This window comes from Mustela nigripes, chromosome 12 (assembly GCF_022355385.1).
Source record: "Mustela nigripes isolate SB6536 chromosome 12, MUSNIG.SB6536, whole genome shotgun sequence".
Lineage (NCBI taxonomy): Eukaryota > Metazoa > Chordata > Mammalia > Carnivora > Mustelidae > Mustela > Mustela nigripes.
In genome coordinates this window covers 119,607,981-119,631,630 of record NC_081568.1, presented here as the reverse complement: position 1 = coordinate 119,631,630, position 23,650 = coordinate 119,607,981, and the positions used below count along the sequence as shown (strand labels likewise).

The window sequence follows — 23,650 nt, the reverse complement described above, 5'->3', positions numbered from 1 at the left end:
TCTGAGGAGCAAGTTGTTGAAGGGTTGCCCCAGTTACCATTTTTTTGACGTGGAGAGGAGTTCAGGTTCAGTGTGGGTAGCTCTCCTAAAGCCCTGAAATCACGGCTCGGTCTTTGATAAATAGCCCTCGCACATCCTTTCCAACTCGTCAAACTCGCCGGCTTTTCTCTGGAAATGCGCGGGAGAAGCAACCACGCCAGCACGCTTTGCACAGAGCCAGCGCTCTGTGGAACCTCACACCGCTGCCCACGCCCCCCTCCCGCCGCCACGCCCCCACACCCCCACCGCCACGCCCCCTCCTGCCGCCTGGCGCAAGCGCATTCCGAGTCTGGAGAACTAACCTAAAGCCGGCACTGAAGCCAGGAGAGCTCTCTTTAGCCACGCCTTCTTCTTTTCTAAACTGGCGTGGTTAGGGAAGGGACTAGCTATATGATTAGCTTTTATTTATTTATTTTAAAGATTTTATTTATTTAGTTGACAGAGATCACAAGTAGGCAGAAAGGCAAGCAAAGAGAGAGGGGGAAGCAGGGTCCCTGCTGAGCAGCGAGCCCCATGCGGGGGCTCCATCCCGGGACCCTGAGATCATGAGTTGAGCCAAAGGCAGAGACTTAACCCACTGAGCCACCGAGGCGCCCCTTTATTTTTTAATCGCCTTGTGTATCTGGACGCTCTTAGGTTCATTTCACCCCCGACTCTTGTTGGAACTCACTTTGCCTAAAGTAGGAGTTGCTGGTTGGGGATGAAATTTGCTCCTCCCATTTATTACGGTTCTGCTCTCCCAGGCGGAATGCGTCCTTTACGCAGCCGGTCCTGACAGATATGAAAAACTAAATAACATCATAGACACTCAAAATCCGCTCACTTACATGACAAAAATACCCTTACAAAAAAAAAATTTCTGTGTTGTTCCATTCTACATACATCATAAACCCAGACTTTCATTTTCCCCAGCCAGACAAAAAAGTTCTTCTGTTTATTAACAAGGACCTGCCGGGAGGAGCGGCGCACGCGCAAGCCACCAGCCGGCAGTGAGGCATCGGAGAGGCCGGTGTACACGCTTACCTTGTACCCTCCAGCTGTAGTGAAGGAGTTTCCTGGCTTGGTCTCGGGCCGCCATGGGGAAAGTGAATGTAGCCAAGTTACGTTATATGAGCCGGGATGACTTCAGGGTCCTGACCGCGGTAAGAAGTTCGCTGTTTTTCCCTGCCCGCAGTCCTTTCCCACCGCGCGTTTTTCTCTTCTGCGACTCGGCTGAGAGCTGAGCGCGCTGTAGGCCCTCTGAGGAGACTCCGGCTGGGAATGAGGAAGAGAGGACCCCGACGGTCAGATTTCTCAGAGCCCTTGTTCGGAAGCTTTTGTCTTCCCCCAAACTGAGCAAAGTCCTCTCTTCTCATCATTTCCATCCTTTTCTGCTCCCCGACTTGTGCTCCAGAGCTTCACTGGCATCTCAGTGGCCTGGAACGCTTCTCTTGACCCTGGGCCTCCGACACCCACCCCCCCCCCCCCCCCCCCCCCCCACCCCCGCCGCCCCCGCCGCCCCCGCCCCGGGAAGAGTGGAAGAAGGCTCCTGAGAATTGATAGCACTGAGTTCCTCCCTCACAGATTCCCTCACATAGCTTTTATTCAGTTTCATTCTGTCAACACTTACTTGTCCGGATTTTAGTAACAATTTTGGGATACAAGACGTGGGTAATAGATCATCGTGAAGGATGTTGGAAGGAGTCAATAAATGAGGAAGACAGTATCTGATAATAAGTGTTGTGAAGGTGATAAAGAGGAGAATACAATAGAAACTCTTTGCACCTTTGGGCTGGGGAGCATGAATGCCATCTTTAAATTGTGCAGTCAGAGAAGATTGCCAGAGTGAAAGAATCTTGTCTGTTAAGTGTTGTAGCCAAAGTGTTAAGGCCTTTTGTAAAAGTTCCTGTCGTTTGGTAGGTACTGAATAAATATTTGCCAAATGAAAGAAAGACTGGCAGGGGAGAGGGGGAAATAATGGGAGCTGAATGAGAAGGAGGTAATCCAGTGGGCTTGGAAACAGCTGTAGTAAGTGAACAGCTGAGCTAGAAACCGTTGTTGAAGAATGGAAAGGCCAGTGTGGCTGGAGCATAGTGAGCAAGAAGTTGACTGGTTGGAGATGAAATTGGACAAGGTGAGACAGATCATGTGCTATAGAGCCTCGCAGGCTTGGTAAAGAATTTGGAATATATTCTAAATACAGGGGAGCCACTGAAGGTTTTAACCGGGGAAGTGACAAAAACTGATTTTAATAGTGGTAGTCTTATGGCACAAAGATCAACAACATGTAGATTAGTCATCTCAAGAATAAAACAATGAGGGGCACCTGGGTGGCTCAGTGGGTTAAAGCCTCTGCCTTCAGCTCAGGTCATGATCCCAGCATCCTGGGATCGAGCCCCGCATCGGGCTCTCTGCTCAGCAGGGAGCCTGCTTTCCTTCCTCTCAATCTGCCTGCCTCTCTGCCTACTTGTGATCTCTCTCTGTCAAATAAACAAAATCTTGAAAAAAAGAAAACAATGAATTTTTTAGAAGCTGATATCTTTTGTGTAAATAGGCAATACTTAAAATATTAAATTCAAATTCAGTATGAAATTTAGAAGGCACTCAATTCATCTGCACGTTCTCTAAACACCTACTGTCACTTATGAAAGATACCTTCCTTCTCTGCTTCCTCACCACATTTATTTATTCCTAATGTGGGACAGAAACAGGGGAGTCAGAAAGAGTATTAGAGGCTAACAAGGGAATGAGTTAAGGTGTGAGATTTTGGTTGGGACATCATAACAGTTCCAGTTTTATCTTCCAAATTTTATCTCTGCAATATTTAACTTTTTTATTTGAAGCTCACCAATAAATGACCTACTTGTTAAATATATTTCGGTCTCTGTTGAATCTTAACCATCCTTGGTATCAGCAGTCATCTTTCCTTGACTCTCTCTTTACTTCTCAGGCACTCCTATATCAATAATCATACTTTGACTAGCTGCCCTTACCTTTTAATGTGAACTTCCCCCAAAATTCTGTCCCTCAGCCCTCCTTTGTCTTCCATTTATCTCTTGTTTGATGATCACATCCACTTTACAGCTTTATCTGTCACCTCTATTAAATAATTGACAACTTTACCCTTTAATTATGACTTCATTATTGAGTATAGATACATCTTTCCAAATTACCTTAAACATCCTCGTTTGAAAGACCTTCCAGAACTTTGAGTTGTGATTAATGTCCTTAGAACATCTCTGTTCATGTATCTCCCTTGTGTAAACACCTTCAGGGGTTTTCAGTTTTCCTCAACAAGAAATCTAAAACTCCTTGATACATTTCAAGGCCTTCCATACCTTTCTCAAAAGCATTTTCAAGCATCTTTTCACGAATTCTGTTTGCCATCGCATCTGAGGTAGCACTATCCTAGCTGTTGCTGTGCTTTATATTTTCTTGCCTGTGTGTCATGTCCAAATCTTTTGTCTTTCTCTGATATTCTCTGATGTTGTGTGTTTTTTTGGTTTTCCTGCATCTAAAAGTCAATCTCAAGTGGCGCTTCTTTGCAACTGATCCCTGAGTCACTTCTTTTTTAGCTCTTTCCATTTCTTGTCTTCTAATAAAGTTAGATGTCTAGGTTCTTATTTCCACAATCAGATAATAAATTCCCCAGGGGTAGGGATTATTTTTATATATTTTTAAATCTTCCATCATGGCTGCATATGATACTTTCATAGTAAATAACTTCTTAATAAATATCTGAAATATGTATAGTTTTTAAAGATAAATATTTAGATGTCAACAAATATCTTAGTATTTGCCACATCAGTAACTGTTAAGTACTTGCAATTTTTACTCTTAGAGTTTAGTAGAGTGGCAGAATATGAATATCTGTGATTATATAATCAGATTGTGATTAGAAATATGTCTAGAATTACATCTCAGAGTTGGCTGGGTAAGTGCATGGTTAGAGAAATTTGAAGAAGTTAATTAGCAAAGTTTTGGTAGACAACAGCTCTATGTTGATTATGATTACATATGATTCTTTTAATTTCAGGTTGAAATGGGCATGAAGAACCATGAAATAGTTCCATGCAGTTTAGTTGCTTCTATAGCCAGCCTTAAACATGGTGGCTGTAATAAAGTTTTAAGAGAATTAGTGAAACATAAACTCATAGCTTGGGAGCGTACCAAAAGTAAGTATTTATGGCACCATTTGTGATTTTTCATGTATCTGGGTTCCCCCAGAGCAGGCATTTCAAAAGGTGGAAAGTGAAAGTTGCCAAACCAGCAAAGTACTCTTTGTAGACCTGAAAGTGGCATACATTTACTATATTCTATTAGAGCATTGACAGGGCCCACCCAGATCAAAGAGAGTAGAGAAATAGCCTCCATCTCCTGTTAGGAGATTAACAAGTTCTAATTGGCAGAAGAGCAAGTAGGAGGGAATTAAATGCCACCATCTTAGGCAAATACATTATACTGTACTACTCTAAAGCATTAATTTTCAAACCGTCTGCAATGAGGGTTGTTTCTTTTATTCAACCCATCATGCATCCATACTTCAGTAAAATAACAATAAAAAAGTAATTACTAGAAAAGTGAAATTTAAAAACTGATAAAATATAGGCACAAATTCCTTACTAGAGTTGAAGACAAAATAACTTGGTCTAAGTGATATAAAAATTTCTTAAAGGTAACCATTTCATTCCAGTTTCTGTGTCTTATCACAGACAGGTAACAAATATTTAGAGACTGGTCTCAGTCTGTGAGTTACACTTTGAGTAACACTGCTCTAGAGAAAAAAATACAAATCATAGGAAGAAATGCCACACTCTAAAGACTGGGTAAGCTAATCATTCCAACTAAGATATCTTATGTTTAAATTCTTCTCTTGACTTGAACTAATGTGACTTAATTGTACAATGTAAGTAATACACAGTCTTTTTTGTTTTATTTTGTCTAGCTGTCCAGGGCTACCGATTGACAAATGCAGGCTATGATTACCTAGCTTTGAAAACACTTTCTTCTAGACAGGTAGTTGAGTCTGTTGGAAACCAGATGGGTGTTGGCAAAGAATCTGGTAAGTGCTAACAGTACTACTGAACTCATTTTCTTCGCTCTAGTTTCTATTTATATTTCCCCCTGAGAAAGCATTATTTTTTAAGTTTTTCATCTTTTCCAACTGAGCAGTGAATTGAAAAGTTGGTTGGAAACAATATAGATGATGAAATTACCCTTAGGTTAGGTTATTGTTTTTCATAAGTTTGTCACTGAAAATTCAGTTGTAGCAGGAATTAATTTTCTTCTAATGACTGACATCTTTGGCAAATATTTTTTTTGCTTTTGTTTTATATATGGTAAATGGATATTTGTAATAGTTAAAATGTGTAACACAAAGGAGTATTAAAAGACAGTGAATATTTAAAAGCCACAAGCACATTTTTCATCCTAGAAATATGGTAAACTTAGATATTTGTAAAACACAGAAAAAAGCATTCTAAAAGAGCATTGAGCAAATAAGTATTGCAGGAGTGCTATTTAGCACTGTTATATTTATAACATTGTGTGTGTGCGTGTGTGTGTGAGAAATTTATTATGTGAAATGTATAAAATGAGGTAATGAACACCTTTTCTTAGATATGCTGCCTCTTTTTTATGTCCAATTTTTTTATTTTTAAAAAATGGCTTTTTTTTTTTAAGAACTTCACTACATGGGAATGATAAATAGTACAAAAGAAAGTACAATAAAAAGTAAATCTTACTCTTAACCCAGGTCTCAATCTGCTGTTATTTCTTCCCAAAGTTGTTACTGTTGAATAATATCTTATATGTCCTTCTAGATATATTTTGTTAATACTAGTACATAAGGTACTGACGATATATGTATATGCATTCACATATTTTTTAATCACAGGTGAAACCAAATATTACTTAACTATTTTACACCTAGATTTTTTCCACTTGATGCCGTATATATATATGTATATATATATATATTATTTTTGAGTAATCTCTACACCCAACCTGGAGCTCTAACTTACAACCCCAAGGTCAGGAGTCCTGTGCTGTACTGACTGAGCCAGCCAGATGCTTCTTGATGCACTTCTGATACCATTTCATGTTAACAGATGGGTCTTTTTCATAGTTGCAGAGTTTTATCTAGTAAATCAGTAATTGATTTACCAGTCCCAGTTGTTAGGGCATTTATGTTACTTCATCTTGTCCTTTGTAAGTAATGATGTGGTATACATCCTTTTGCACATATCTCTATCCAAATGTGCAAATAAATTCATAAATACAGTCTTAGAAATTTAATTATTAGAGCAAAAGTTATGTACATTTGAAACTTGTACCAAATTTCCCTTCAAAAGTATACACTAATTTATAATCCTGCCAATGTGAAAGACAGTTTCTTGATGTGTGATAATTAAAATTTCTCATGAATAATTAGGACGTGTTTTAAATATCAGGATTTCAAATAGCAACTATTTTTTGATAATTGCAATACTTATGGGAAGATCTCCATTCTGATTACTATAGGATTATATATATTTTTTTATTTTTAAGATTTTTATTTATTTATTTAACGGAGAGCACAAGCAGGGGGAGCAGCAAAGGGAGAGAGAGAAGCAGGCTTTCCACCAAGTAGAGTCCAATGCAGGGCTCAATCCCAGGACCCTAGGGATCATGACCCAAGCTAAAGGCTGACACCTAACTGACTGAGCCATCTAGGTCCCCTACGGGATTATATTCTAACCATTGAATATTATTCACTGAAGCAGTAGAAAGATTGAGCTTCATATTGTTGAAAAAAGGTATTAAATCACTTCTCATATATGTAGGACACTAAGGGACAATGAGATTTTTGCCACTAAATTGAACTGAGTATTGAGCACCTTTGGGAGCAGTAACCTTTGACACACCACATCTCTGTTTTCTTTTGTATCAGATATTAATATATGTCATCTTATTTTGCATTGTATTTAAGAGAAAGAATTTTGCTGAGTAGTAAATGTTCCTGGTTATTAGGAAAGAAAATTTGATAAAAATAAAATCAAAGTTTGGAAATTACAAATGAACTTTTTGGAATGATAGTGTAATAATGTTCTTTTCTAAATCTTGGTTCTAGATATTTACATTGTTGCAAATGAAGAGGGGCAGCAATTTGCATTAAAGCTTCACAGATTGGGAAGAACCTCCTTTCGAAATCTGAAAAACAAACGTGATTATCATAAACACAGGCATAACATGTCTTGGCTTTATTTATCTCGTCTCTCTGCCATGAAAGAATTTGCCTATATGAAGGTATTTGGTCAATAAATTTATATTTCTTAACCAAATAATACATGTAGTTGAAAAGATGTAATGACAGTTATCAGTCTGCTGCCCCTACATCTCTCTACCCCCAGTCCCAATTCTTTCACTTACTTTTAATTATTGCTTTTTTCTGTTATTTGTGCTTCTGGTGACTTTTTTTTCTGATGTGAAGGCATTTTTCATTGTTACTAATGCAAATCAAGGCAAAATGTGTCCTACAATATTAATAAAGTATTATCTTGTAATATGAGATAATATTCTACAATATTAACAATATTTAATAATAATTAATATTTAATTATTAAATATTTAATAATTAATAAACTTAATAATTAATGATGTAATTGCCTCACAGATGTTTGTGTGAATGTATATCTATTCAGTATACATAAATATGCATACGTTTGTCTCTAATTGAAAATCCCAGGGAATTACCTATAGTAGTTATCTGTAGAAACCTTAGTGTCTCGGGTAAGTTGACTAGTGTTTTTCCTTCATGTAATAGAAAAGAAATGTTGATTTACAAATATGCAAGCATATTAGGAATGGTAAAAATCTTTAGCCTTTAACCTTTCACCTTCAAAATTAAGTTCAGGATAGATTTGTTAAATATCTCTTTTTATTTTATTTTAATTTCATTGATTTGAGAGAGAGAGATTGAGAGAGCACAAGCAGGGGGACCGGCAAAGGGAGAGGGAGAGGGAGAGGGAGAAGTAGGCTCTCACTGAGCAGAGCCTGACCTGCGGCTCCATCCCAGGACCCAGGGATGATGACCTGATCTGAAGGCAGATGCTTAACCGACTGAGTCACCCAAATGCCCCAAGATTTGTTAAATATCTTTAATAACTAAATTAAATATCTTCAATAACATTTAATTAAACAGAAAATAGTATCATATTGCTATTATTCTCCAAAATAATAGTGTTTATTTATTACTACTTATCTTCACTTTTTAAAATTTTGATTTATTAAAAGTCACTCTAGGGGCACCAGGCTAGCTAAGTTGAAAGAGCATGCAACTCTTGATCTCAGGGTTGTGAGTTTGAGTCCCATGTTAGATAAAGAGATTACTAAGAATACATACATATATACATACGTACATTAAAAAAATAAAAAAAAGGGAGTCACTCTAGTATATGACCAGTATATGAAACTCTTAGGAGTGTTCTTTGAGTAGGTTATTTTAATTCATGTGCTTAAATTTTTAGTAATCATGGGAGAATTCTCAAGACAATATAAGTGATGCTGATACCGTACGTACATGATAGATGTTTCTTGTCTTATACTAATGGTTTGTAACCAATGATAAACAATCAGTAAGAAGGCAGTTTGGTAGGGATTGTTACATATTTTCCCAAAACTGCACTAGGTGTTTTCTCAGATGTTTTTTTGAAGGTACTAGAATAGAACGAAGTTGTGCATAAATGTGCTTCTTAAATTTATTCTCTTTTTTTCCTAGAGTGTAAAATAAGATTAGGTGATACCTTAAACAATTAAGCCATAGTGCAAGGGTTAGACCACTATGACAATAGTTAAGATTAATTATATGCTATTGAGCTGCCAAGGCATGTTCAAAAGAATTTGCATCGGGAGAAAAAAAAATTATTTAAAGCCAAACAAACAAAAACCTTTGGGGAATGAGAAGTAATTCAGTTCCTCTCACAAAAAAGATAGGAAGTAAACAGCTTTCTAAAACTAACCCTGTTAATAGATAATATATTAAATACCAGTTGTATGCCTACCACTGTATTAAGTAGTTGGCATGCAGTGGGGTGAAGGTGTGTATACCAAAGAAATAAGTAATGCAGTCAGTGTCTTAAAATTAGGAACACAACACAAATATGTTATATATAGAGAGAGAGAGAATAGTTTAAAAATTAAATTACATCTTATATTTAGAGAAACTTCTGTAGACTAGAATAGTTGATAATGAGGTTTCATAAAGTGAGTAGAAGTTGAGTAGAGTCATGAAGCATGCATATAATTTGTATCTAAGGAGAAGATAGTAAGACTACTTTGCAGAGGAGTCACTGTGGGCAAAGACATGAATGTACTCCATTCTGTGTGTACTCCAGAGTGCTTATTAAAGAGTACTGGAAAAATTAGGACTGGATAAGTAGATTAAAGAGAGTTTTGACAACCAGGAAAAGTTTTCCAGACTGAAATCAATACTTACAACATTGTAGGTTTTCTTCAATGGACCATTGACATAACTATTTAAGTTTGGTATTGGTACACAGAGTAAAGGTTAGATATCGTGGCAAAAGCTAGAACCACTATTGGAGCAAATAGGTGTAAGTAACAAAGGCCTACATTGAAATAGTAGCATTCCAAATTGTAGAGGGCATAAATTTCCCAATTACAACTTATTTCCATGTAAATTTTTAAAGATTATATATTTATTTGAGAGAGAGTACAAAGGGAGAATGAAAGGGAGAAACAGACTCCCCACCAAGCAGAGGCAAGCCCGATATGGGACTTGACCCCAGGACCCTGAGATCACAAACTGAGCCAAAGGCAGACACCTAACCAATTGAGGCACCCAGGCACCCTCCACATGAATTTTTAAGTACACTCCCAATTAGTGACAAAAATTTAACAAAATAAGAAGATATATCCTAAGAGACTGTAGGCTTCTTGGGGACAGACTTTTTAACACTGAATTTTGTAACCCTAACACCATGTATAATATTCAGTAAATGTTAAGTAAATTAATGCTTGGTGAAAAAGTGAATTAAGTAAACTGGTTTAAAATTTTGTTTTATGTATAGTTCATTTTTGCTGTGAATAAGCCATACATAAATAAGCGTGTGTTAACTGTAATTTTGTAAAGACTTGTGTGTTTTTTCTGTTTGTGAGCCAGTATTTTTGCTTCTATTTTTCCCTAAAAATTAATGACGTCTTCATTAGTTTATACCTGTTTTGGTATGTTTCAGGCATTGTATGAGAGGAAATTCCCAGTCCCAAAACCAATTGACTATAATCGCCATGCTGTGGTCATGGAACTCATAAATGGCTATCCTCTGTAAGTATTTATTATTCTGGAAACTATGGATCCTAATAAATAAATGTAAGGTTTAGTTTTCAAAATGTCTATTAATTAAATGGAATATTTAATAGAGATAAATTAATAGAAAGCTGTAGTCTCATGCAAATTAAAAACTCAGTTTCATTCTAACAGTATGGATTTTGTAATCTCTGTGATTCATTCAACAAGTATTTAGTAACAATCTAGTATATACCAAGCACTATTCTAGGATATACCAAGGCTCGGCAGTGAACAAAACAAAATCTCTGCCTTCATAGAGCTTATATTCTGTTGGAAGGAGACATGCAATAAATAGCTAATTAAGGAAATGTATGATTATCAGATGGTAGACAATGCAGTGGATAAAAATAAAGCAGGCAAGGAGGACAGAAAGTACTGATGTAGGTGGAGGAAGCTGCTATTTTCACATAAATGGGCAGGAAGAGTCTCATTGATAAGGTGTTTTTTGAGCACAGTCCTAAAGAAATGAGAGAGAAAACCATACAGCTATCTAAGAGATAGCTTAGAGAGGGGACAGCAACTACATAAATCCTGAGATGGGAGCATGCCTAAATGTTCAGGGACCAGTTGAGAGGCTGGTGTGGCTGCAGTTAAGTGAGTGAGGGCAGAGAATACAAGTGATAAGATCAGAGAGGCTGCTGGGAACTAGATCATTTAGGCTTTAAAGGCCATTGCAAGGAATTTTTAATTTCTTTTTTAATACATTTGATATATAAATATAAACTGCGCAACGTGTTGATTTTATACATTTATATATTGCAGTGTCATTGCCAATGTAGTAATAGTTAGGACAAGGGCTTTTTTATTTTGATTGGGATAGGAGGCTATGGATGATTTTGGAGAAGAGACATGGTGTGACTATTTTAATAGAATTACTGTGGCTGTTGTTTTGAGAATAGACTGAAATGAGATAAGGACAATTAGGAAGACAAATTAGGTGATTATTGTAATAATCCAGGCAAGAGATAATGGTTGTTTAGATCAGAATTGTAGATTTTAAGGTGATAAAAAGTGTTCAGATTCTGGATATATTTTTTGGGTAGAGACAACATGATTTGTTTGGGATTGGATATTGATATGAAGGAAGAGGAATGTCAAGGGTAATACCAAGGATTTGGGCCTGAATAACAAATTAATTGGAGGTACAAAGTTTTCATTTACAGAAATGGGAAAGATTATAGAAACAGCAGCTTGGAGTTAGAGGGTGAATTAGAATCAGAGGTTCAGTGTGGGACTGAGATGTTAAGTTTGAGAAGCCTCAGAGTTCAGAGATGTCTAGATTGAGCAGTATATATATAGTATGTAAAGCCATGAGCCTGAATGAGATCACCAAAAATGATTGTAAATAAAAGCTCCTAACAATAACCTTTGAGGAGTGCTAAAATTTAAAGGTCAAGGAAAGATGAAGAATTAGTCAAACAAAAGACTAAGCCAGAGTAATAAATATGGAAAGAGGATAGCCTGAAGAGTTGGTATACTAAGGGTAAAGTGAAGGAAGTATTTCAACAAGGGTGAAGAGTTTAACTGACAGACCAAATAATGACTACTGGACTTAGCAACATGGAAGTGATTTGTAGCTTTGACCAGACTTATTTCTTTGGAACAAGGTGGATGAAAATGTTTGAAATGGTTTCATTAGAATGGGAGGGAAGAATGAGGAGATGAGGAGAAGTTTGGCTGTAATTATCAGAGAAAGTCTATAGTGGATAGAGGATACAGAATTGAGGTAGTGATGGCTTCTTTTAAAGAAAAAAAATAATAAGTGGGAACTGTTATGTCTGTATGCTGATAGAAATGAAGAAAAAGTTGTTAGGGAATTAAAGAATGGAAATATTAATACACATACATGCTTGCTTTCATGAAAATCGTAAATAAATACAAATAACCTATTTTCATACTTTGAGATGTCAGATACACCATGTTGAAGATCCTGCATCAGTATATGATGAAGCTATGGAACTGATCGTCAAACTTGCAAATCATGGACTAATTCATGGAGATTTCAATGAATTTAATCTCATTTTGGATAAAGATGACCACATCACCATGATTGACTTTCCACAGATGGTTTCAACTTCTCATCCCAATGCTGAATGGTATATGCCAAAACTGATTCTGGATATGGGTGTGTTTATGTGTTTTATGTGTTTATGTGTGTTTATGTGTTAATGTTCATTTAAATATAAACTTAAAGAGTATTCCCAACCAAACAATTACTAATAGATTGTTAGGTGCTTGGGTGGTTAAAATATTTTTGGATGTTGACTAATCACCATTTTTATTATATGGGGTAACATAGTCACAATGAAGGAACATCCAGGAACCACCAGAATTATAGGAAGAAACGATGACAAATCATAGCATTTGAAATGTTAGGCTGCATTATTCTATAGGGAAACAGTGTGATTTAACTTGATTTTTTTTTAAAGATTTTATTTATTTATTTGCCAGAGAGAGAGAGCGCGAGAGAGAGCACAGGCAGATAGAATGGCAGGCAGAGGCAGAGGGAGAAGCAGGCTCCCTGCTGAGCAAGGAGCCCGATGTGGGACTCGATCCCAGGACGCTAGGATCATGACCTGAGCTGAAGGCAGCTGCTTAACCAACTGAGCCACCCAGGTTTCCCTTAACTTGATATTTAATGGACAAGTACTGGGGTATAGAAGTTGTGCTAACACCAGAAATTAAGAAGATATAAATTAATAAATAATTAAAATATAAATAACACCTATCTCTGCTTTTGAAGATTTTGAGATTTTATCTAGTTAGATGAGACATAGACATATATAAAAATATAATTTTAAAATAATTTTATTAAGGTTTTTCCCTCTGGTGTCCTAAAAGGAAAGAAGAGTGGCATTATCTCTGTTTCCAGACTTCATATTTTTCTAAAATATTAATTAATTAATATTCAAGCAGGTAGTCAATTCCACAGTACCCTGTTTCTTTATTCTCCCTTATCTAGGAACCTAGAGAATTTAATCTGTTCTTACTACTTTACCGTGGCCTAAAAAGCAATGTGATATTCACAGGTCCTTCTACACTTGGACCAGATTAACATGTCTTCAGATCATTATTTATAAGCCATAGTATTATTTATCTCTCTTGGCTGTTGTTGCAAATTAGCTAACAGATAATAAAGGTATATAAACATAACATAATTAATAGTCCCCAAAGTTTTTCTTAGGTGTCACTAACCTATTTTATCTTTAGCTTTTGCAGTTGACTAGGTTCTCTTGGTATAGTTGATGAGAAGTATAACCAGACAGACTGGAAATTAAAAAGGAAAAGTGGAAATCTACCCTCACACCACAGATCCAGAATCTTCGTTCCTGAAATTCATATACATCTTATCTTCTCTTAGTATGTCTGTTACAGTATGGGAAGACCTTGAATTTTCTAACTATAGGGACTTAATCCCTTTGACAGCTTTTATTTCCTCTTCATTTCTCTGCTTTTAGTTTTAATTTTTCAAACACACTGGCAACTGAGTTGTTTCTTTTATTTTCTTCTCATGAGTAACTCCTTTTTCATACGGTGATTAAGAGTGTCATATTAAGGATATTGTCATTGACTAATAAGGAAAAACATGAGCAACACAGGCTATATGTAAAAAAATGATTCTTGCCTTTACAGGTATTTTGACAGAGATGTTAAATGCATTAGAGATTTCTTCATGAAACGTTTCAGCTATGAAAGTGAGCTTTATCCAACTTTTAGTGATATCAGGTTTGTACTCCTCTTTGTTTAAAATGATAAAACTTTAAATAACCTGATTTATTTAGTTCTAAGAGTTTTAACAGTTAGTTTCATTTTAAAAATTTCCAAATAGTGACCTCCAGCACATTATAATAATTGTGGGTATCATCATTGTTGAGTATCATTGCTGTCTAATGTATAAATGAAACTTAAACACTAGAAAATTTCTACCTTTGGTCTACTAAGGCAATGTTACTGGATTTAGGGGAGGAACATCCCTAGTTTCTTACAAATTCTCAAACTTTTACTGCAAAGTGCAGCTTAATAGTGAATAACCCATTTTTAAGGAAGCAAGTCAAGTGTTCATTGGGGTTTATGTTTTCCTTTGTTCAGAAGAGAAACTGTATTTAATTGATTTATGGAAAATAATTATATATAAATTCTCAAAGCAAAATTTCCCCATTTATTTTATATACTTAATATACAGTTTTCTGATTTGGGATGATTGACATAACTTAAAAGAAGAAATCTTTAGCCCCTTTTGAAAGTGAGTTTATTAAATAAATATTATTTATTTAATACATTAAATAAATGTTAATACTTTCTACTAGTATTTATTGCTTTCCATAGTCACTTTATTCTTACATGAAAATAAGCCTGTATCTTTTACATTTGAATACCTAACTAAGTATTAGATTTTAGGGAAAGAATAATCTTTAAAGCATACAAACTACTAAACTCATTTGAGGATTATAATTTGTCAGAATAATAAATACCCATGTCAGGTACATTTTTTTCCCTATTACTTAAGCAGTCATTCCTTTTTCCTAGGAGGGAAGACTCTCTTGATGTAGAGGTTTCTGCCAGTGGCTACACAAAGGAAATGCAAGCAGATGATGAACTGCTTCATCCAGTAGGTCCAGATGATAAAAATACTGAAACAAAAGACGAGTCTGAATTCTCACATTCTGATGAAGAGATGTTAGAAAAAGCAAAGGTTTATAGTTTAGAAAATCATAGTGATCCAAACTCTACAGATGAAATAGCTGACTGCTGTTGCAAATCATCTGGAGATCTTGAGCAAATAAAGGAAGATGATTTGTCAGATGAGAGTGCTGATGCACACAATTTTGAAATACCTGAATTAAGTCAAGCTTTAGAAGAAATAGAAGAGCAGGTTGTTAACAGTTCTGTAACCGAGTGTTCTGAGGAGAAAAACAAAACTGAAAATGACACCAGGCAAAATGGTAAAGCAGGTCAAGGAGGAATCTGCATGGGCTATGAAGAATATGAAGATGTATGCCCTCATCTGATTGCCTTGTCGTCATTAAACAAAGAAATCAGGCCTTTCAGGTATAGATGTCTGTGGATTGATTTTTTTTTTTTTTTTAACTTTAATGTGGAGACCTATACTTTGTTCAGGGCTGGTAGATGAGTGGGTGTGTTTGTTTGTTTGTTTGTTTGTTTGTTTTTGATGATGTAACAGAGTTATAGTCTTCTCCATTATGTGTAAATAATGAAAGCAAATAACCTTTTGTTAAAGTTCACGTTACCCTTTACAACCTATTATGTCAGTTTTAAGCAGTTCTGCCTTAAAAATGCAAACCAATTACATTAAAAGAATTATTTACAAACATTTGATAAATTGATCTTTTTTTAAAGATTTTATTTAATTCTTCCCCATTACATGTAAATAATGAAAGCAAATAACCTTTTGTTGTTAAAATTCACATTACCCTTTGCAACCTATTATGTCAGTTTTAAGCAGTTCTGCCTTAAAATTCAAACCAATTACATTAAAAGAATTATTTACAAATAGTTGATAAATTGATCTTTTTTTTTAAAGATTTTATTTATTTGACAGAGCAAGATCACAAGTAGGCAGAAAGGCAGGCAGAGAGAAGGGGGGAAGCAGGCCCCCCGCCAAGCAGAGAGCCCAATATGGGAGTCAATCTCAGGACCCCAAGATCATACCTGAGCCAAAGGCAGAGGCTTAACCCACCAAGCCACCCAGGCTCCTCAAATTGATCTTGATAAATAGAACAAGTTGTAGATGGATGAATGTTCAGATATTTTTGTGATTTTACATCTAATGTATGTTTGATTTATGTGTAGTCCAATAAATATGCAGTAAATATGCTCTCTTCCTAAAATACCTACTTATAGTGAATTTTCTCTGGTACTTTGAATCCTGTATCCCTATTTGCTCATTTACAGTTAAGATTATATAATGTTATATATTATTTTTCTTGTAAGAGTTTTTTTCTTGTAAATATTAATACTAGCAAAAGATATAAAAAATTTAATTTCTAGACTTGGAATAGTTTATCCAGAATCAAATAACTATAGTTCAATGAAATGGAGGTTTTTTAAATTATTTTTGTTAACATATAATGTATTATTTGCTCAAGAGCTACAGGTCTGTGAATTGTCAGGCTTACACACTTCACAGCACTCACCTATCACATACCCTCCCCAATGTCCATAACCCAACCACCCTCTCCACACCCCACTCCCTCCAGCAACCCTCAGTTTGTTTTGTGAGATTAAGAGTCTCTTATGGTTTGTTTCCCTCCCGATCCCATCTTGTTTCATTTTATCCTTCCCCATTCCCCAGACCCCCTACTCTGCCTTTCAAATTCCTCATATCGTATGATATGAGGGAGAGTGTATGATAATTGTCTTTCTCTGATTGAGTTATTTCACTCAGCATAATACCCTCTAGTTCCATCCATGACATTGCAAATGGCAAGATTTTCATTTCTTTTGATGGCTGCATAGTATTCCATTTGTGTGTGTGTGTGTGTGTGTGTGTATCTGTATATATCACATCTTCTTTATCCTGAAATGGGAGTTTTATTCAAAATAGTAATATGACAAAACTAAATTAATAGTATTTATTAGGCATTTCTCAGTACATGTTCAGGCTTACATGCTAAGGCTGTCTTAACTTTAGTTTTATTGTGAAGCAAAACACAAAAATTTTGTGCCTTTTTTGTATAACCATATCCAGAATCTCAGGGCTATTACCACTCAAATAGTAAGCTTGTAAAATTAAATTCAAATCAAGGGTGGCAGTGGCTGAGGAGTTTGAGTAAGTAATAGAAGAAAATCTACATAGGTTTAATAGTTTTAGTATGGAGTAATTTGTTCTCTTTAAACACATGTTGTGCAAAATTTTTGTTATTCAGAATGGAAACAAGATAACATTTTGATGAAAAATACTGTTAGGGGTTAATGTTGTCTGAATTTCTTATACCTTGTATACATAAAAACTTTGAGCATGTGTAAAACAAGTTATTTTCCATCATGTTTTCTGCCTTAACAGAGCAGACTACGATAGTGTCCTCAGTTGTTGTCTGGGAGATGGCAGGAAAGTTTTACAAGGATTTACGTTGTAAGAGGCAGACATTGGTAAAGTTCAGTGAAAGAAAAGGAGATGATTAGTGGGAAAGATATGAATTGTGGGGACGTGATAACAAATTTTGTGGCTGAAACATTCTACCATTTTGCAATTTTGATAGTGACTATTTGAATGCTGAAAAATGAAGTGTTAATAAATTGGGCTGAATTGTGGATAGTTTTACCTACACAGAAATTTTAAATATAATGACCTTTCTGGCATGTGTGTTTTTTAGGTTTTACTATAATGTAGGAATAATATAAGTTAATTGCCATAATTAAATAAAAAATTAACTGGATAATTTGTGACTTTGTTTTAATTTTAGAGATGAAGAAAATACAGAAGATATTAAACAGAGCAGAACAAGAACTCTGAGTGTTACTTCTGCGGGCAGTGTTTTAAGCTGTTCAACAATTCCTCAGGTAACTATTCAGCATTTTCCAAGTGTCGATTAGGTCATAACCTAACCTAATGGACAGATTGTAGACACTCATATATATGGTCTAGTCTTTGCAGTTTAATAATGAGGAATTTGAAGCCCAGTTGGTTACATGACTTTGCTCAGGGTTACCCAGTGACAGCAGTGCAGCTGAAGTGCAAAGATGCACCAGTTTCACTAGCTAGTTCTTTAATTTTGAAGGAGAAAAATAGGTGATTTTAAAATGTTGGGTATCATAACTTTTCGTTACACAATTAGCAGCTGTGTTCAAAACAATTTCTTAAGGGGCATTTTCTGTGCAGGAGAGTGAACACAAATAGTCCAGCTTCTGAGGAGCTTTACTGCCTGCCATCCTTCTCTGCAGGGAACCCTCTAGGAAGTTTTATTTCCTTAGTCAAAATTTTTTTTTAAGATTTTATTTATTTATTTGACAGAGATCACAAGTAGGCAGAGAGGCAGGCAGAGAGAGAGGGGGAAGCAGGCTCCCTGATGAGCAGAGAGCCCGATGCAGAGCTCGATCCCAGGACTCTGGGATCATGACCTGAGCTGAAGGCAGAGACTTTAACCCCCTGAGCCACCCAGGCGCCCCTCCTTAGTCAATTTTTAGGGAAAGAAATAAAATTACATCGTTGGTGTATTTTCCTAATGCTTAAAGGCATGAAGTTAAATACCATTGAAACCAGTTTTTAGTGATAACTTAAAATGAACAAAAGAAAATCAGTTTAGAAGTTAGAAAGGGGGCGGCCTATATATATATATATTTATATATTTATATATATATAAATCAATACATATATTTATAATATATTATATATATGCATATAAATGTATTTACTCTTTATTGTTGGCCTTATAATTTACCTGATATTCTGGATGTAAAATTTAAATCTATGAAATTTTTGAAACACCTATTAATTATATTAAAAAACAAAAGTCTTCCTTTAAGTATTAGCAACCTGTATTTATTAAGAATTCTCACACTTTTTAGGGGTGCCTGAGTGGCACCATCAGTTGAGTGTCTGACCTTTCGTTTCAGCTCAGGTGTTGATCTGAGTCCTGAGATCAAGTCCCAGGCCCCAGTCAGGCTCTTACTCAGTCTTTAATGTTTAAGGCTCTCCCACTCTCTCTACCCCTCCACTCTCTCTTTCAAGTAAATAAATAAATCTTTTAAAAAGGAAAAGAATTTCTCATACTCTTTGATTGTTCACCCTTGGCTTTGATATTTTCTATACTTAATGAGTTTTATTTACCCTTTTTTCTTTGATTTCTCAGATCAAAAACAAATGCTTTTATGTAATTACAGTGGTGTAAAACCAGCAGTTGCATATAAAGTTTAGATTATTAATTAATGCTACTTTCTTAAATTCTAAGTTATGCTGTCTTCTGTATACAAAGATGATGACACTAACATTATCTTTAGGTTGTTTTGACTTTATCCCATTTCCCTTATAGCTAACAGGAACTTAAAGGTTAAAATGGGGTCAAACCAGAATGAATTGCATTATAAAATACAAATTTGCCTTCTAATGAGAAAAAAGATATCTTAAGCCTAGTTTGATCAAAAAGTTACCCTGTAGTCTTTGGAAACAAATTGATCATCTTAATTCTTCTTTCTTTTGGAAGTTTGGTCACACTGTTTTCCTTGAGGTCACATTTTATTTTGTTAAAAGATCAGGAGAAAACAATTTTTGTTACCTCTCTCTCTCTTTTTTAAGATTTTATTTATTTACTTGACAAGGAGAGAGAAAGCAAGAGTGGAAACAGAAGCAGGGGGTGTGGGAGAGGGAGAGGCAGGCCTCCTGCTGAGCAGGGAGCTGGATGCGGGACTTGATGCCAGGCTCGATCCCAGACCCTGCGATCATGACTTGAGCTAAAGGCAGACACTTAATGACTGAACCACCCAGCCTCAGTAACCCCTTTTGTTACCTCTCTTAATTTGATGATTATTGTTTCACTATCTGGTAAAAGATTTTCTCTGTGCTCTTTGAAACTGTAATTGTAAGATCTGTTTTCTTCATATAAATACTTTTATAGTTCTCTGTTTATTGGCAGTTGCCACGTCTCAACCCTGTTCTTCCTAATATGTAACAAATTCTAATTAAACATTAAGGTATATAGCTTTTTAATAAATATATATGGCCAATAATAACAAAACAAACAATGGAATCAACAAAGTGCATGATTTTTGTTAATTTTTTAATGTACTCTAATAATACACAAGTATTTTATTTTGTGTTTCTTCATTTTAAAAAAATATGTAGTAAGCGAGATTTTTCTCTCCCATTTTTAACATGAAAAATTAACCTTGTAGGATTCATAAATTATTCCAGATCAGGAGTAGGTGCATGCATAGTAATCTGTTATCTCCTTATTTTCTTCAGTTTCTTGGTATGATTATCCTATGGTCTCATCAAAGTGAAAAACCAAGGGAAAATTCAAGCAGAACATTTGGAAAAGAAATTGATTTTTCTTTCTTGGCAATATTCTAGAGACATTTGTGAACTCTTGTAGTTTTTTAGATGTGGTTCATGTTCTACTGTTGTCTTCCTGGGACTCTTAGTTTCCTATTATTGGTTGCCTTTCCTGTTCCATGTCTTTCTCTTACTTAGTGTAATTCTTTATTTGGCAGTACAGATTCCAGTAATTACATGAGTGAATGGGAGGGTCAGTACTTTTTATTACTTAAAATGTCTTACCCTGTTCTAATACTTGATTGGGAGCTTAAGTGTTTGAGTGGTGGTTTGGGAATAATTTTCCTTCAGAATTCTGAAGGTATTGCTGTTTTGTCCTTGTTGTAGTTAAGAAGATGCTTTTCTAATTCAGGATTCTGGTCTCCTGTTGGGGTGAGGAGGTTATGATAGTTTGCTAGTCTTCCTAGGGTATCGAAGAATCCTGGGGGCCAGTCACACTTATTCTAAACTTTCAGCCAATCCTACAGCTTTCAGTTCTGAAACTTTGGGATACCAGTTCCTTCTAAATCTCCTCCCTTACTGGTTTGGGTGACTGCATCTCAAGGGGTTTTCTGCAGGGACTTGAATTCTGATTCTTCCATCTGTTTCTATCCTTTATTCTCTTGCCTTTTTTCCCATTGAGAATCATTAAGACTAAAATTAAGAAGGGTAACTTGTTTAAAGCCTGTTGACTGAGTGTAGTGTCCTTAACTGTGTTAAATAATGCAAAGTCTCCATTTAACTAACCTGGTCCAAAGTTTTATAGTACACATATACAACCCAAGAAACAGTCTATTAGGCAGACTAATTCTTCTAGCCCCTTTTTACCTGTTATGCTTTAATTTTTTAACTTGACAGATATTTAATAAATGGTTTTTTGTGCCTAGCCTAGGGTGAGGCATATTAAAAAGAGACTCTTGCTTCAACCATTGCAGTATCTCTTTTATAGGAAATAAGTTGGATGATACAAGGTCATATACAATTAAAAAGCAGGCAGTAGTGCTACAGATGAAGAAAAGGTTATTGGGAACAGAATATTCAAACTTTTTATTCATATTGTAAGTGACACTAGGAGCCTGAGTCTTAACAAGAAATCATTTAAATTTATATTGAGAAATTATTCTACATTTCCCAAGAATTGTATAAAGACTTTTTCATGTAAATGCTGCCATCAGATCATCCCTATACCTGAAGTTAGAAAGACTCTTGGATACATTTTGACCAGTTGTGAATGCTTTCCAACACACTTTTCTACTGCAGCGCCATTTCTACTTTTATCTTGAACACAGAGAAACAGTATCTTGGGTTTTTTGGTTTTCCATTTTTGGTTTCAGTTTTCCTGATGGACACTAGGTGGCACTATGGAGATTTGTTAGTCAAAGAATTGCGTATTACTTTTTGCTATAATCTGTATTTCTGTTAGTAATTTAATTTCTCCTATTTTGTAACCATTAGTTTGTGTTTATTTTATTGTTGGTTCATATAGGACTGTAAGTATTTGGAATTCAAGAAATTCATGCTCTTAAATTTTAAAAAATATTAGCAATGTAAATCTTTGTTTTATTGAATATTTACTCCTTATCAGAGTGGTCAGTTATCAGTAATACTAACTCATGAACTCTTTCCAGGAAGTGGTGAAACAGAAGGTGAAACGTCAGTTGACGAAACAGCAAAAATCAGCTATCAGACGTCGATTGCAAAAAGGAGAAGCAAATATATTTACAAAACAACGAAGAGAAAACATGCAAAATATTAAGTCAAGCTTAGAAGCAGCCAACTTTTGGGGAGAGTAATATATTTAAGATCTTAAATATTTTTCAGAAAGTTATTAGGATCCCTTTTTAAGCCCCCTGTAGTCTTTTCTAGACCAAGACAGATATATAAATAGATAAATAAAAAACTCTCTTTCTCCTATTTATTTGATTCATTTAGTACGTGTCTTCCAAAGAATAATTATCGTAATTCTGCTAAAGCAATCTAATTCTTCCAAGTATTTTAGGTGACTGGTAAATCTGCCAAAACTTGTTTTTCAAAATAATCTTTATTAGGAATATCTGGGTATTTAAAAAAAACAAACAAACAAAACAAAACACTATTTTTGTTGTTTTTTGTTCTAACTACTTTGTGGGTTGTTTTGAGGACTACATAAGGTAACACACAGAAAGCACTTAGAACAATGCCTGGCACTTTATAAACATTCCTTAAAGTGTAATGAATTTGTATTAGAATGAAATTATAACGATGTTTATCTTTCTGCTGTTCTAATGATTTGGTTGCATTCCATCTAACCACTAGAAGAATTTACTGTAATCTATTTTTTTTAGTTTCCAGTATTAAGAATCAGCCACATAATGCATAATTTTATTTTCTGCATTTTACATTGGTAATGCAGTCATGAGAACAAAAAGTTGCCATGGTCTCACCACAGTTTCCACATTTGCCAGTTTTTATGGAGGCCTAAGCAGAAGAGTTAGGTGTGTGAGGAGGTAGACAGGATGAGGAATGAAAACTTAGCTGGGTGGGTCCTAAACATTAAAGAAATATTTGACAGTAGCAAATACTTAGCGCAGGAAAGAAAGAAAATACATAAGACATGGTTCCTCCCTCAAAGACTTCATGATCCACTGAGATGTGAAGATGGGTGCTAAAGTGTGTGTACCTGATGATGAATTCAAGTCTCCTCAACATTGCCCAGTGGGCCAAAAGGGGCATCGCCTATGGTGAAAAATGGCCACTAGATGGCAGTGTTACTCCACAATCACCTGGCCGACGATCTTAAAATTACTTGGATCCTGTGATAAAAATAACGGATTTATTTTCAAGAATGATAAAGACAGCAGATGCCCTTTCACCTTTGTAAAATTCATTCTACTATTTGCAAGACCTATCATCTAATAAATTACCTTTAATAATGGAGATGCAAGAAAATGTCTAATTCAATTCTTCTAAAAATTAACTAATTTTGTAGTGTAAAAATACACTAATTTTGAAGTGTTTACCTAGCTTTGAATTTTAGGTGTGCCTTTAAAGCATTTACTAAATAAATCTATTTTAAAGCATTTTAATAGAATAAAATGGTGTTGAAGACAGCTTAATAGAACCATAGAATATTTATCTTGTAATACTGTAGTTAGAATGTCAAAGGTAAACTGGGAATAAAACTATATGACTTCACCCTCAGTTTTACTGAGTTGATGGAGTCTACTTTTGAGTACCTACTACATAAAAAACATGCTGCTACTTAAGGAACATCGAAGGCAAGTAAAAATAGCTCTTAATATCCTGAGATTTCCTGT

At 35.3% G+C, this 23,650-nt stretch overlaps 1 protein-coding gene across 3 annotated transcripts; it reads left to right on the top strand.

Annotated features, from left to right (window-relative positions):
• The first annotated feature begins 1,010 nt into the window (after nt 1-1,010).
• RIOK2 (RIO kinase 2) lies at nt 1,011-22,607 on the top strand. Of its 3 annotated transcripts, none has more exons than XM_059416674.1 (10): nt 1,011-1,181; nt 4,055-4,193; nt 4,964-5,080; nt 7,130-7,305; nt 10,254-10,342; nt 12,271-12,462; nt 14,000-14,092; nt 14,894-15,415; nt 17,791-17,887; nt 21,983-22,607. In XM_059416674.1, exons 1-10 carry the CDS (start codon nt 1,116-1,118, stop codon nt 22,145-22,147), a joined length of 1,656 nt encoding a protein of 551 aa, XP_059272657.1. In that variant the 5' UTR covers nt 1,011-1,115; the 3' UTR covers nt 22,148-22,607. The 3 variants fall into 3 exon arrangements, with proteins under 3 accessions (XP_059272657.1, XP_059272659.1, XP_059272660.1); XM_059416676.1 differs by having other exon boundaries at nt 21,987-22,076; XM_059416677.1 differs by lacking the exon at nt 1,011-1,181 and adding an exon at nt 4,731-4,844 and having other exon boundaries at nt 4,124-4,193.
• The last annotated feature ends 1,043 nt before the right edge of the window (nt 22,608-23,650 follow it).

What these genes read in the sequence shown, in the direction of transcription:
- RIOK2 (XM_059416674.1), top strand. Translation starts at nt 1,116, where the DNA reads ATGGGGAAAGTGAATGTAGCCAAGTTACGTTATATGAGCCGGGATGAC. An exon ending in TCTCATCCCAATGCTGAATG is followed by an intron (nt 12,463 to 13,999) that starts GTATATGCCAAA and finishes TTGCCTTTACAG; the next exon opens with GTATTTTGACAGAGATGTTA. An exon ending in CCAACTTTTAGTGATATCAG is followed by an intron (nt 14,093 to 14,893) that starts GTTTGTACTCCT and finishes CCTTTTTCCTAG; the next exon opens with GAGGGAAGACTCTCTTGATG.